The sequence below is a fragment of the Acomys minous genome (assembly GCF_964271855.1).
Source record: "Acomys minous genome assembly, chromosome: 7".
Taxonomy (NCBI): Eukaryota; Metazoa; Chordata; class Mammalia; order Rodentia; family Muridae; genus Acomys; species Acomys minous.
Window position 1 is genome coordinate 33610533 of NC_140488.1, and position 15830 is coordinate 33626362.

The following is a 15830-nucleotide window of genomic DNA, read 5'->3' on the forward strand; positions in this document are numbered from 1 at the left end:
AACTCCATGAATAGTTGCCTATTGCATGAGGCACTGTGTGCTGACAGTACAGGGTGGAATAGAAAGAGGCAACATTTACTAAATGCTTACTTTACACTCTAGAGGAGTTATGTACACTAACTGATAACCTGGGAGACAGGTGATGTTTTCCAAATGTAACAAAGGAAGGAACCGAGGCAGAGTGAAAAAGAAGTCACTTCTCGCGGACTTGGCTAAACATTAGATCGATACTAGGCTACGCGGCTTCAAATCCTGTCACCCTAGTAACCACAGCCAATTCTTTTTTTCTTTTCTTTTTTTTTTTTTTTAAATAAGGCGCGCTCTCCCACGGTCAATTCTTGCTCCCCAAAACGATGACTATTGCGATGACTAGCATTTTGGTTCCAGGCCAGGGAGTACTGGGAGAAACACCCTCTTGTCGCCACAGGGGTACCAATACATTGGAGTGGGTTAGTGAAATGATCCAAAAATCTACAGCAAGCTCAGAACAACTGTCTCTCCCACTCTGGAAGTTTCCACGCCCAGTAGGCAGAACAAGGAGGAGCGTGTGGGTGGGGCTAACACACGCACGCCCCTTGGGCCATCCTATTGGCTACAGTCCAGCGTGCGGGTTACGTCAGATCTGAACGGCGTGGGGCGGGCCCTTTCCGCGTTACGTCAGATCTGAACGGCAAGGGGCGGGCCTTTTCCGCGTCTGGCGGAGCCCGTTCCCACCCCCACCCCCGTCAGCTTCCTGTGCCGTCCCAGCGTTAAAGAAACCAACGAGAGGAAACCGCCTGCGTCTAGAGCAGCCTCGCCGGGACCGTAACTGAGTGGCCGGTGGACGTGAGAGGAAAGCCCACGTAAGGCTGTGCTTTCCTGCCTTCGAGCCATTCTAGATGCGGTGAGTGCCAAGACCTCGGCCCCAGGCTCCAGCGCAACCCGTAGCGGCTGCTCCTCTCCCTCCCCTGGGGAAGGCCTGGGCTCTAGCTCATTCCCAGCATGCCTCACTCGGGATGCCTTGGCAGGTGCTGCTGGAGGAGCCAGTGGGAGTGGTGGAAAGCAGCCTTCTTAGAAGCGCTCCCTTGGCCCCTCAGTGGGATCTTGAAATACTCAAGTCCATCCTGGTACCCAGTCTCCATTTTAATCTCCATCCACTTTCTCCTAAACAAAGAGAAAGTGTGTCTCAAAAACACAGTTTTCTACGTTCTCTATGTGTGCAGTTTAAATTCCCTTCCCTTCTGCTCTATACAAAATATCCTATCATGTGAATCGCTGGTGTTACTTTTTTTTTTTTCCTAACGGAGGAAAACTGTTAGGATAATTGGTGCAAATAATTTCCTGTAAAATTTGTAGACGTTTTCCGTTTTAATAGTATTTTTGCCGCTAGGAGGAATATCCCTGTCAGGAAGAATCTGACACAAACTCAAACGAAGGGACTTACCTAGATTGTTGTGTATTGGCCAGAAATAATCATTGTATGATAAGAACTGCAATTATACTAATTAATATTAAGATGCACCCAACAATACTGTTTTGAGGCATAGCTTTCCTGTTGTCTCACCTTTCCTATGGCTACTGTTTATTGACCAACTTCTCTGGATTACACAAGGAAACTACCATCGTGCCCCTCTCCACCTACCTCCCTAAACACTCTCAGAAGTTGTACCTGCTCATCCCAGAAGTCAAAGGTCAATTCTCACCCCCCCCAAAAAAAAAAAAAACAGCAGGAACCAGAAGTGGTGCCACACACGAGTAATACAGGCACATGGGCAAGTTAAGTAGGAGAATCACAAGTTCAAGACCAGCTGGAGCTACATAGTGAGACAACAAAGTCTCAAAAAAAAGGAGGGAAAGAAAGAAAACTGTCAATGTAGTATCCTTGTAGCATTATCTTGTAATTTGGTGCAAGCGCCCATGCTGCTTAGTATATCCACATTTCTCTTCCATCGGTCACTTCTACCACTGATAGCCTTTGTGACTTGTGGTCAGTTAGTTAACATTTATGTTCCTTCATTTTCCTGTTTAAAAGAAATACATGTGTGGCATTAGAGGAGTTCACAGTTGAGTAGGAGGGCCAAGTAAGGACAGACTTCAGGTATCCTGCTCTGTCAGGCTCCTCTTTACTCTCCCAAAACCAGAAAACATGCTGAAGGCCAGCAGACCCCAGTGATCTGTTTGCAACCCCACAGTGCTGGGGTTACAGATGCTCCCAGCCTTGCCCAGCTGTTTTTGTTTGTTGGTTTTGTTTTGTTTTGTTTGAGACAAGGTTTCTCTCCATGTAGCCTTGACTAGCCTGGACTCACTTTGTAGACCAAGCTGTCCTTGAACTCACAGAGATCCCCCTGCCTCTGCCTCCCGAGTGCTGGGATTAAAGGCATGCACCACCACCACCACCACCACCACCACCACCCAGCCTGTCTTTTTGGTTTTCAAGACAAGGTTTCCTCTGTGTAGCTTTGGCTGTCCTGGACTTACTTTGTAGACCAGGCTGGCCTCAAACTCGCAGAGATCCGCCTGCCTCTACACCCCCCCCCCCCGCCCCCCCAGTGCTGGGATTACAGGAGTGTTACCACCACACCCAGCTTTTCTGTCTTGGATTCTTTATCCAAACAACTTTCCATTGTGGGCCTTTATTACAGCAATAGGTGATATACTGTATTGTAAGCCATTTAGTCTTAGGGGCAGAATGATAATTGATAACATATGATATTAGCCACATGAAATGTGATGTAGATTGCTTCAAATACATCAGAACATTAACCACCAGTTAAATAAAGCACTAGATTGAAATGAGAAATTTGAGACTGGTGGTGTCGGTAGCTGTGGTAGCTGTGGCGGCTGTGGCAGCAGCGGCCTGGCAGTGGGATGCCTTTAATCCCAGCACTCTGGAGGCAGAAGCAAGTGGATGTCTATGAGTTTGAGGCTATAGAGTGGTCTATAGAGTGAGTCCAGGAAGCTAGGGCCACATAGAGAAACACTGTCTTGAAAAACCCAAAAGAAAGAAAGAAAGAGAAATTTGAGTTTAAATTGAGTATATATTCAACTTAAAGTCTGGATCTAAGAACTCTTTTATAATGGCCAGAGGTACTTAATAACAGTGCAAGTTTGCCATATAAATTTTTTAGAGAATGATGGAAAAACAATATTTATAACATTACTTTCTAGGCTATGCTTTTTTTTTTTTTTTTAGTTTTTCAAGACAGGGTTTCCCTGTGTAGCCTTGGCTGTCCTGGACTCACTTTGTAGACCAGGCTGGCCTCGAACTCACAGCGATCTGCCTGCCTCTGCCTCCCGAGTGCTGGGATTAAAGGCCACCACACCCAGCTGGACCTTTTGTTTTTAAACACTAAGAGCAACTGTAAGTATATAAGAAAGTAACAAGTGAAATTGTTAGACTATGTATCTGAAAAGTCTTTTTCTTTGCAGGAAAAATGCTATCAGAAAGCAGTTCGTTTTTGAAGGGTGTGATGCTTGGAAGCATCTTCTGTGCCTTGATCACTATGCTAGGCCACATTAGGATTGGAAACAGAGTGCACCAGCATGAGCATCACCATCTGCAAGCTCCTAACAAAGACGATATCTCGAAAATCTCAGAGGCTGAACGCATGGAGCTCAGTAAGAGTTTCCGGGTATACTGTATAGTTCTCGTAAAGCCCAAAGATGTGAGTCTTTGGGCTGCGGTGAAGGAGACTTGGACCAAACACTGCGACAAATCAGAATTCTTCAGTTCTGAAAATGTTAAAGTGTTTGAGTCCATTAATATGGACACAAATGACATGTGGTTGATGATGAGGAAAGCTTACAAATATGCCTATGATAAATACAAGGACCAGTACAACTGGTTCTTCCTTGCACGCCCCACTACTTTTGCTATTATTGAAAACCTCAAATATTTTCTGTTAAAAAAGGATCCGTCACAACCTTTCTATCTCGGACACGCTGTAAAATCTGGAGACCTTGAATATGTGAGTGTGGATGGAGGAATTGTCTTAAGCATAGAGTCAATGAGAAGACTCAACGGCCTTCTCGGTGTTCCTGAGAAGTGTCCTGAACAAGGAGGAATGATTTGGAAGCTCTCTGAAGATAAGCAGCTAGCAGTCTGCCTGAAATATGCTGGAGTATTTGCAGAAAATGCAGAAGACGCCTATGGAAAAGATGTGTTTAATACCAAGTCTGTTGGGCTTTTCATTAAAGAGGCAATGGCTAGCCACCCAAAGCAGGTAGTAGAAGGGTGCTGTTCTGATATGGCTGTTACTTTCAATGGACTGACTCCTAATCAGATGCATGTGATGATGTACGGGGTGTACCGGCTTAGGGCATTTGGACATGTTTTCAGTGATGCACTGGTTTTCTTACCTCCAAATGGTTCTGAGAATGACTGACAAAAAGCAAGAGTATGCATTTGGTAACCACGTTAAGACAGGCTATCATGGTTGCTAATTGATAACACATCTAACACAGTAGTGTGTTTCTTTTTCTTATCTGGTCACACTGGTATAATCATGCATCGAAGTCTTACTTGTACTTTGTCGAGTGGAATGGTATTTTTCCCTTAAATTGTTTGTGAGAAATTCTAATGTGTTAAAAATAAAATTTAAGAATAGAAATTTTGCAAATACTATATTTGTAAGTATTATATATTATGTGATAAAGACTAAATTATAGACATGAAAATATTTGGTTATTGGTTTAAATTTTTATGTATCTTTTTAGCCTTCTGATATATGCAAATGAGCTCTCTAGTGAGGTTGTGGTTAAAATGATACTTTTAGCCCTGTGTTTCTTTTACTTTTCTGTGGGAACAGAGATGCTTGAGAAAGACAGCAACAGGTACTCACTGTGTAGTCCAAGCTGGCCTAGAGCTGGCAGTTCTCCTTAGCTTCCTGAGTGCTAGATTTAATGCTGTGTGCCACTATGCTCAATTGTTTCCTCTACTTGTGATGCACTCTGTACTCTAAGGCACACCAGTACCAATGGATTTACTCTACAGAACATACAGGAAGTGTCCATTACTACCATTAAGACTTCAATTCTGAGCTGGAGACGTGGGGGGGGGGGCGCGCGGAGGGAGGGAGGGAGAGGGAGAGAGAGAGAGAGAGAGAGAGAGAGAGAGAGAGAGAGAGAGATTGACTTCAATTCTAAGCCAGGCGCAGTGGTGCACACCTGTAATCCCAGCACTCAAGCAGAGGCAGGCAGATCTCTGTGAGTCCGAGGCCAGCCAGGCCTTTCTGAGAAACCTTGTCTCAAAAAACAAACAAACAAAGAACAAATTATTTACATAGGTTAAGTAATAGTCCTGAAAGTTAATTAAGTGGCATTCCCAAGCATTCATGGTTTCCATTAACTCTGTACTTCAGCATTCAGATCATGCATTTAGAATGGTGTCTGTGAAAAAAATGTCATTTAACTGGCTTCCCCCTTAAGCTCTGAGCTACAGCTCAGATTAAATATATAATCTGTGATTTATTCATGCCTACTGGGCAGTGAGTTCTATGCAGATCACCTTTGAAGGGCACATGCCTTTAATCCCAGTACTCGGGAAGCAGAGGCTGGTGGTTCGATGTGAGTTCGAGGCCAGCCTGGTCTACAAAGTGAGTCCAGGACAGCCAGGGCTACACAGAGAGACCCTGTCTCAAAAAACAAAAAAAGAAAAGAAAAGAAAGAAAGAAAGAGAAAGAAAAACTTGGTTTTGTTCATCTGGGTGATTCACTTACCTAAGTTAAATTTGGGGTGCTGTTGTTTTGGTTTTGGTTACTTGTACAAGTTCTGAGATTTTTTTCCCCCCAGATCCGTGACTCTATCACAACAGGTTTGGTTTGGTTTCAGTTTTTGGTGGATATATATATATATGTATGTATTTGAGTTTTCAAGACAGGGTTTCTCTGTGGAGCCTTGGCTGCTTGGCTGTCCTGGACTCACTCTGTGGACCAGGCTGGCCTTGAACTCACAGAGATCCACCTGCCTCTGCCTCCCAAGTGCTGGGATTAAAGGCGTGCGCCACCACGTCTAGCTGACAAGATTGTTTTTTAAATTTAGTTATCAGTAGTTGTTTTTTGGAAATAGGCCAGTAATACAGAGAAGAATATTTACTGCTAGTTTTAAAAATACACATATAGGGCTGGGGAGATGGCCCAGCTGTTAAAGGCTAGGCTCACAACCAAAAATATAACCTCCAAGCCATCTCTCCAGCCAACTTGGGGTGCTTTAATGTTTTTAATCACGTTTCGTTTGTGTGCATGGATGTGCAAGTTCTTGCCACAGCACCTGTGTGGAGGTCAGAGGAAACCACCCTGTTTACTCTCCTTCCACCATATGAGTTCCTGGGATCCTGCTGGGGTCTTCAGGCTTAGCAGCAAGCACCTTTATTTACCTGCTGAGCCATCACCTCTCCAGCATTGTTTGGGTCCTTTGCTCTTGTTTATTTTTATTTATTTATTTATTTACTCTGTGTTAGCCTTGGCCTGGACTCACTCGCTTTGTAGACCAGGCTGGCCTTGAACTCACAGAGATCCGCCTGCCTCTGCCTTCCCGAGTGCTGGAATTAAAGGTGTGCGCCACCACCGCTTGGTGGAAACTGATTTTTATTTGGCTCTAGGCCACCACCTTGTATGAGTTCAATCCCAGGATCATCTTCTTCAAAATGAAATCATTGTATTTGAAGAAAAACATTAATTAGACATCTCAACTTTCCCGCTTATATAAATGAACCCAAACTACTCAGTAACTTTAATCATTAATATTTTCTCCTAGCTATCGTCAAAGCAATTGTTAGGCTTGCCCATGCATGTTGTACACTTCTCTAGTTGCCGTGCTTTTTTTTTTTTATGACATGGTTTCTCTGTGTAGTCCTGTAGCTGTCCTGGACTGTTTGCAGACCAGCCTGGCCTCAAATTTACAAAGTTCTGCCTGCCTCTGCCTCCCAAGTGCTGAGATTAAAGGCATATGCCATCACGCCTGGCAAAGTTGTTTTTTTTTTTCCAAGACAGGGGTTCTCTGTCCTGAACTCACTTTGTAGACCAGACTGGCCTGGAACTCACAGAGATCCACCTGCCTCTGCCTACAGAGTGCAATACACCACCACCACTGGCTTGTTGCTGTGCTTTTTTAAAGGCAGTCAGTGAAACCAGGTGTGGTGGCCCAAATCCCAGCAGGAGGATCTCTGTGAGTTTGAGGCCAGCCTGGTCTACAAAGAGAGTCCAGGGCAGCTAAGGCTACACAGAGAAACCATGTCTCAAAAAATCTTAAAAAAATAATAATAATAATAAAATAAAGGCAGTCAGTGAATAACTTGGGCTGGCCTCACGTGGGAGTGTTGGAATTGCTCCCACATAACTAGCTATCCCCTTGTATCTTGTTTAAAGCATCCAGGAAAAGCCTCTAGATGTCATAACCTCTATATGGCCAGGAATCGCCGGGTTTCAAGGTGATCAAGGAGTAGGAATAGCTCAACTCTCAGAACTGAGGTCAATTTCAAAGGATTCTAGTACATCCTGCTATTGAAGAGGACAAGAACAGCCCTTCAGCAGTGTAAACAATTGTGTATCCATGAGCCTCATACAAACCCCAGCCACCGTTATCCCACTTCTCTCTCATGAGCCACCAAGATGATTCAAGTGTGGACCAAGACTAGAGTTTTATGGAATGTCATACGGAAGGTTTTTTTTTTTTTTAATTTATTCACCTTTATTTCATGTGCATTGGTGTTTTGCTTGCATGTATGTTTATATGAGAATGTCAGATTTTGGAGTTATAGACAATTGTGAGCTGCCATGTGGGTGTCGAGATTTGAACCTGGGTCCTCTGGAAGAGTGGTTAAGAGTGCCCTTAACCACTGAGCCATCTTTCCAGCCCCGGGGGGAAGTTTTTTTTTTTTTTTTTTTTTTTTTGCAGAACACATACAGGGTTTGCAGTTAAGGGAACCTACGTTCAGATTCCACTTCTGCCATTTACTAGCCACGTATGTTCAGATAAGTTAAATAACCTCCGAGCATTAGTGTTCTCATCTGTAAAAATCAAACATACAAGCTTCCCCACCCCCTCCAGCCCCTGAATCCAAAAGATTAACAAAAATATGTAAGAAGAGCTTGTGCATTGTGGGCACCTGGGGAATGCTATGTCCCCTTTCCTCTTACCTATTTGGACAGTTTAGTACTCAAGTTGATTATCAATCCTGTGCATTAACTATCTTTATGGTAAAATATTAAACTACCGATTTGAATAAGAGCTGGTATTGCATATTCAAACTAACAAGGGAACTAATAGTTTTCAGATAGTAATCTGTATAATTAATCTGTATAAAATAGCTGTTCCTGAAAGTTTTTAAACAAGTATTTTTAGCAGGAAGCCATGAATTCCTTTTAAAACATAAGCTTAGATTATGTTTCCCTTTCACAGTAAATTAGATACTACTGAAGACTAAATTGCTTAAATTGATGTGGCTCTTATTTCTCCCACTCTAATCAAGAGGTTTCTGTGCACACTGGAGAAAAGTGCTGCGTAAATGAGACTCCTTCATCTTTATAAATGCTTCTGAGTGGCTGGTACTTGGGAGAGAATGGTTTGGCAACATGCAAAGGGTAATAAAGCCATGTGCCTCTCCTCAGACCTCATTCAGGAGCAAGAAAGAATTACTGTGTGAATTTCTTTCTGTATATTTAAAAAAATAACTTTAGCCGGGCAGTGGTGGCGCACGCCTTTAATCCCAGCACTTGGGGAGGCAGAGGTAGGCGGATCTCTGTGACTTCGAGGTCAGCCTGGTCTACAAAGCAAGGCTACACAAAGAAACCCTGTTTTGGGGCTAGAGAGATGGCTCAGTGGTTAAGAGCACTGCCTGCTCTTCCAAAGGACCCGGGTTCAATTCCCAGCACCCACATGGCAGCTCACAACTGTCTGTAACTCCAAGATCTGACACTCCCACATGAACGGACATAAATTAAAATTAAACAAAATATTTTTTTAAAAACCCTGTTTTGAAAAAACAAAACAAAACAAAAAACTTTAACCTTGTAAAATTCAAGTATAAGTACCCAAGTTTCTAATATATTTTATCTTGTACTGTTAAAAAAAATAAAGCAGTATCTGAAAAATGCATTGTAGTCATGTTTCAAAGCTATTTAGTAGATGCCATTATCATGCTAATTAAAATCTGTATTCACAAGCTATTTTAAATCTGTATTGTAGCATATTTAATTAAAAAACAATAGACTTTTTTTTTCTTTTGGTTTTTCCAGACAGCGTCTCTCTGTGTAGCCTTGATTGTCCTGGACTCACTTTGTAGACCAGGCTGGCCTCGAACTCACAGCGATCCACCTGCCTCTGCCTCCTGAGTGCTGGGATTAAAGGCATGCGCCACCACCGCCTGGTTAAAAAACAATAATCTTAAAGATGAATTTTCTTTTTTTCTTTTTCTTTTTTTTTTTTTAAACCAGAGCATTTGTTTTATGACTGATTGAAATCCTCAAGATGAACTGGCTGCTGCACCAGCTGCCCTCTTGGGTTGAGGCGTTGTTCCTTCACGGAATCCATGTCTGAATCTTCGGTAGACAATTTTTAGGTGTCTCATCCGCCCAGTCCCGGTTGTGTTTTGCCTCTTAGCGGTGGCACTCCAGTTATACTTTCTCTTGCGCTTGGCAGGGTAGCCACCACATTTGCCTGCCACAGGTGGCCTTCTGAAGGTGTAGGCCTTAGAGCCACAGCGGTGGCACAACGTGTGTGTCTTATTGTGACGCTTTCCAAAGGATGACGTCCCTTTCGTCATCTTGCTTCTGCCACTGAGGCCAAAGAGACCGGAAGAGCAAGATGAATTTTCTTAAGTCTAAATGCTTACACAAACTTCAAAAAATCTTCAGACATTGGGATGCAGCTTAGTTGGAACAGTGCCTGCCTACTGCAGGAAGGCCTGAGTTTGAGCCCCAGTGCTGCTTTAGAACTGCGCCTAGTGGTGCACACCTAGAGTGCCAGCACTTAGGACGTGGAGAAATTCAAGGCCACCCTCCCTACACGGCGTAAGTTCCATGCTAGCCTGGCCTCTAAGAGGCTCCATGGAAAGGGAAAGGCAAAGGGAGATAAAGGGAAATGGAGGAAAGAAAGGGAAGAACGCAGTCTCGGTAGGTTAACGTCAAGAAAGCTGTCCCGAAGGTATAGGACAGAAAATATTCCTCATCATGAGCAATTAAGGGCAGATGTATACGTGAAATGATTTTTTTTTTGCTATTAAAATTAAATTTTAATAGAAGAGCAGTTTCAAAACTTTTTTTTTAATTTTTACATTTACTTATTTAGTGCATGCATGTCACCACCTGCATGTGGTGGCCAGAGGTCAACTAGAGTCATTTTCCTCCTTCCAAGTGGGTCCTAGGACCTGAACTCAGGTTGTCAGCCTTGGCAGCAAGTGCCCTTACCTGCCAAGCCATCGGGCCAAGCCCCTGGAGCACCAACTGAACAGGTGAAAACCGTTATACACAGGAAATGTTTCACATCATGAGAAACATTAGAATGTCAATATACAAACAGAAGCTGTAAGCCCTAAAGAATAAGCAAGCAAAACTAAACAAACACTTTTTTTAACGTGTCAGGTTGGGTAGAGTGCCTCCAGGCTGTTATCCTTAACTCTGCAGGCAAGATGCTCATGAAGTCAAGGGTAGCCCACACTATATAGCAGCCCTGACTGCCCCACCGATGCCGAGGGGCTAGGGATGAATCTGTAACAAAATGTTGCCAAGTGTGGGTGAGGCCCTGGTTGAGAGCTTTAGGTTTGATTCTCAACACCATGAAAAAGTTTTCTAGGGATGGAGACATGGCTCTGAGGTTAAGGGCACCGACTGCTCCTCCAGAGGTCCTGAGTTCAATTCCTAGCAACTACATGGTGGCTAACAACCATCTAGAACGTGATCTGATGCCCTTGTCTGGCCTGCAGATGTACATGCAGGCAGAGCAGTGTATACATAATAAATAAATAAATAAATAAATCTTCAAAAAAAAAGAAAAAGTTTTCTAAATTAAGGGCTCAAGGACTATTAACGTACACTGCCCAACAAACATGCAGTTTCCTTCCTTCCTTCTTTCTTTCTTTCTTTCTTTCTTTCTTTCTTTTCCTGACCTCGAATTCACAGTGATACCTGCCTCTGCCTCCCAAGTGCTGTTGTACACTACCACCACCCGGCGAGACAGTCTCAATATTAAGGAACCTAAATAAAAATAAAATGTTTACCACATGTTTTGGGGCATACCTTCATCTCATATTTCCGTTAATACATAATCATTGTGTTTATGTTACCATGACAAACAAAAAGAATGAAATATCTTGCCATGCATGGTGTCGCACACCTTTAATCCCAGCACTTGGGAGGCAGAGGCAGAGGCAGGCAGATCTCTGTGAGTTCGAGGCCAGCCTGGTCTACAAAGTGAGTCCAGGACAGCCAGGGCTGCACAGAGAGACCCTATCTCAAAAAACAAAAACAAAATAGAATGAAATACCTCTGCTAAAGCACCATACCTAGAAATCCTCAGTTATGATGTATACAGATGGAGAACTCATCTGCATAGAATTATTATTCAACTAATATCATATGGTCTCTATTTGGGGTCCCCAAATCCCTCAATTTGGAAATGTTCATGACTACTCTTGGGATAAATCCAGCTGGTTTTGTTTGAAGTTAGTTTTTGTTGTTGTTGTTTGTTTGTTTTTTTTTAAGAGAGATAAAAGAAAACCTAACCAGGACCTAAAGTCCTAGCTTCTTGGGAGGCTTATGCTTCAGGATCACAAGTTCAAGGACTGTTGGGTTACAGAGTGAGTTCAAGGCAAGCTTAGGTAACTTAGTGAGCCCCTGTCTTATAAAGACTAGGGCTCTAACCCAGTGTGAGAGCACTTGCTTAGTGTATACAAAGTCTCGGGTTCAACCTCCAGTACCAGGGATGGGGTGGGGCAGCTGCTACCAGAGCGTCAAAACACGAGTCAACTAAAGAGGACTGATTGCTCAAGCTTTAAGCCACAGACCTGTGGGACAACCATCAAACTTGGAATGGTGAACTGTTACAACTCCAAAGCATATGGATTTTAAAAATATTTTAATCTATTATGTGTGTAGGTACTTCGCATGCATGTGTATCTATGCACCATGTATATCCTTGGTACCCATGGAGGCTCTTCTGGATCCCCTGGAGAGTTACAGACAGTTGTGAGCCACCACGTAGTTCCTGGGAACCTAGCCCTAGCCCTCTGCAATAGTAGCCTGTGCTCTTTTTCTATTTCTTTTATTTTTAGTTTTTCAAGACAGGGTTTCTCTGTGTAACCTTGGCTGACCTAGACTCTCTTTGTAGACCAGGCGGGCCTCGAAGATCCAACTGCCTCTGCTTCCCAAGTGCTGGGATTAAAGGCGTGTGCCACCATGCCCAGCTGTAGCCTGTGCTCTTAACCAGCGAGCTATCTCTCTATTCCCACATTTGGATTTTCTTTAAAACAACAACTAAAATTGGAAAAGTATTATAACTAATACTAAATTTATAAACCAGTCTTGGGGCAATCACTATTGCCCATTTTTTTTTTCAAGAAAATTTCTATACCCACTACACTACAAAGGGTTCTTGTGCCGGGCAGTGGTGGCGCATGCCTTTAATCCCAGCACTAGGGAGGCAGAGGCAGGTGGATCGCTGTGAGTTCGAGGCCAGCCTGGTCTACAAAGGGAGTCCGGGACAGCCAAGGCTACACAGAGAAACTCTGTCTCGAAAAAACAAAACAAACAAAAAAAGGGTTCTTGTATATGTTCTCCTTTGTGCCTTTTTTTTTTTTAAGATTTATTTCTTTATTATGTATACAGTGTTCTGACCGCATGCCAGAAGAGGGCACCAGATCTCATACATGTCTGTGAGCCACCATGTAGTGCTGGGAATTGAACTCAGGACCTTTGGAAGAACAGTGTTCTCCCCACCCACCCACCCACCCTTTTTGTTTTTTTGTTTGTTTTTCTTTTGGTTTTTCCAGGCAGATTTTCTCTGTGTAGCCTTGGCTGTCTATAAGCCTTCCACTGCCCCTTTGAGCTCAGATATTCTCAACTACTTTTTCTTTTGTATTTTTGAGACAAAGTTTCTCTTTGCAGCCTTGGCTACATAGTCCTGGACTCCCTTGTAGACTAGGCTGGCCTTGGATTTAAGGAGCTGTCGGTATCAAAATGGGTGCTTCTGCCTCAAAATTGAAGACACGTGAATTTGAAATCAGTAAGTCAGCACAAATGAAGACTTGGTTTTTTTGAGACAGGATCTCACTATGCAACCCTGACTGGCCAGATCAGGCTGGCCCCAAACTCAGAACTTCCAGACTGAGTGCTGGGATAAAAGGCATGAACCACCAGACCCAGCAAGCTTTTTTTTTTTCTTAGAAAGCTCCCTTGAAAGATGATTTCTAAACTGTTGAGAATATTTATACTTTTGTTGTTGTTGTTGTTTTTCTAGACAGGGTCGCTCTGTTAGCCTTGTCTGTCCTAGACTGCTTTGTAGAACAGGCTGACCTCGAACTCACAGTGACCCACGTGCCTCTGCCTCCCGAGTGCTGAGATTAAAGGCGTGCACCACCATGCCCAGCTTATATCTAATATTTTAAGGAGGAAATCTCCAAGTCTTTTTTTTCCCTTTGTTAATTTATTCTTGTTACATCTCAATGGTTATCCCATCCCTTGTATCCTCCCATTCTTCCCTCCCTCCCATTTTCCCCTTATTCCCCTCCCCTATGACTGTTCCTGAGGGGGATTACCTCCCCCTGTATATGTTCATAGGGTATCAAGTCTCTTCTTGGTAACCTGCTGTCCTTCCTCTGAGTGCCACCAGGTCTCCCCCTCCAGGGGACATGGTCAAAGGTGAGGCACCAGAGTATGAGAGAAAGTAATATCCCACTCTCCACTCTACTGTGGAGAGTGTTCTGTCCCTTGGCTAGATCTGGGTAGGGGTTTAAAGTTTACCGCCTGTATTGTCCTTGGCTGGTGCCTTAGTTTGAGCGGGACCCCTGGGCCCAAATCTGCCTATCATAATGTTCTACTTGTAGGCTTCTAGGACCCTCTGGATCCTTCTACTTTGCCATTCTCCCATGCTTCTCTCATCTAGAGTCCCACTAGAATGTCCTCCCCTCTGTCTCAGTTTCCTGGTAAGTGAAGGCTTTCGTGGGACATGCCCCTTGGGCTAATATGCAGATATAAGTGAGTATATACCATTTGAGTCTTTCTGCTTCTGGGTTAACTCACTCATTATGATCATTTCTAGCTCAATCCATTTATCCACAAATTTTGGGAATTCCTTGTTTTTAATAGCTGAGTAGTATTCCAGAAATCTCCAAGTCTTACAAGGTCCACCAGTAAAGGATGGTTTGCCAATCTGAGGGTCAGATCTTCTATGCTGATTCACCTCTGTTATGTCCTGGGAGGCCCAGCTAAACCAGCCAGCAGCTGAATGATCTCTCTCTCTCCCTCTCTCTCCCCTATCCACCCTCCAACTCCTAAATGTAACAGGAAGAGAGATAGCTGAGACACTAGCATAACAAGGTCACTGGGAAGAAAGGCCTTTATTACTAAACTCACAGGCATTCTTTTTTTTCCCCACAGGCATTCTTTTAACTCCCAAACAGATGACTGTTCTATCAGTGGCCATGACCCTCAGGTTGGGAGATAGAGACATTTTGAAGGAAATATAATAGAACCCAAATCTAAAAGTTTTAAGTATCTCATGGCATAATTTGACTTAAGAAACCACAAATGAACCTTAATTTGAAGAAACCCGGTTTTTACAGGAATATACATATACTGTATATTCCCATATAAAAAGGGCAGTGATACAGTGAAAAAAATAGAATGTGTAAACTTCATAAGACAGAACTACTAGGGCTGGAAAGATGGCTTAGCAGCTAAGAGCACTGTCTGCTCTCCAGAGGTCCTGAGTTCAATTCCCAGCAACCACTTGGTGGCTCACAACCATCTATAATGAGATCTGGTGCCTTCTTCTGGTCTGTAGGCATATATGCAGGCAGAACACTGTATATATAATAAATAAAATATTTTTACAAAACTGAACCCCCCAAAAAAAAACCTGAACCACCAACAAAAAGACAGAACTACTGTCCAAAAAACAAACAAAAATGATAACTACATTTATTTATTTATATATAATTTTTTTTCTGAGACAGGGTTTCTCTGTGTAGCCTTGGCTGTCCTGGACTATGTAGACCATGCTGGCCTCCAACTCGCAGCGATCCACCTGCCTCTGCCTCCTGAGTTCTGGGATTACAGGGGAGTGCCATATCACCCAGCAGAACATTTCTTAAATGATTTTTAAAAAAATATAAAAGGGGCCAGGTGTTGGCGGCGCACACCTTTAATCCCAGCACTTGGAAGGCAGAAGCAGGTGAACTGCTGTGAATTCAAGGCCAGTCTGGTTTACACAGGAGTTCCAGGACAGCCAGAGCTGTTACACAGAGAAACCCTGTCTCGAAAAACAAAACAAAAACAAAAAAAACACACACACTAATAAAAGTGTTTGTTTCTCTTAGCTTATTTCTTAACCTGGCTATCACACAAATAATTGAGACTCCATATTTCTTTAAATATAAGCTTCACAGGGCAGGCGGTGGTGGTGCACACCTTTAATCCCAGGACATGAGGAGGCCAGCCTGGTCTACAAAGTGAGTCAAGGACAGCCAAGGCCACACAGAGAAACTCTGTCTCAAAAAAAAAAAAGCTTCACAACAACAATCTTGACCATATTCTGTTCTTAACCCTCTATGCTACCCTGTCTTACTCCCAGCAAACATCCCAACATTAGTTGCACCTTTGTAGCTTTCCTCGGCTCCAGCTCTTCCTCCTGATCTTTGG

At 43.3% G+C, this 15830-nt stretch overlaps 2 protein-coding genes across 2 annotated transcripts; one reads left to right on the forward strand and one right to left on the reverse strand.

Annotated features, from left to right (window-relative positions):
• Positions 1-680: 680 nt before the first annotated feature.
• Positions 681-4600, forward strand: C1GALT1C1 (C1GALT1 specific chaperone 1). The gene is made up of 2 exons (XM_084788755.1): positions 681-883; positions 3409-4600. The coding sequence occupies exon 2, from the start codon at positions 3414-3416 to the stop codon at positions 4362-4364; it is 951 nt and encodes a 316-aa protein (XP_084644881.1). The 5' UTR covers positions 681-883; positions 3409-3413; the 3' UTR covers positions 4365-4600.
• A 4809-nt stretch (positions 4601-9409) lies between these two features.
• On the reverse strand, positions 9410-9756 carry LOC311601788 (large ribosomal subunit protein eL37-like). Its single transcript, XM_084789526.1, has one exon. It carries the CDS (start codon positions 9737-9739, stop codon positions 9440-9442), a length of 300 nt encoding a protein of 99 aa, XP_084645652.1. The 5' UTR covers positions 9740-9756; the 3' UTR covers positions 9410-9439.
• Positions 9757-15830: the final 6074 nt, after the last annotated feature.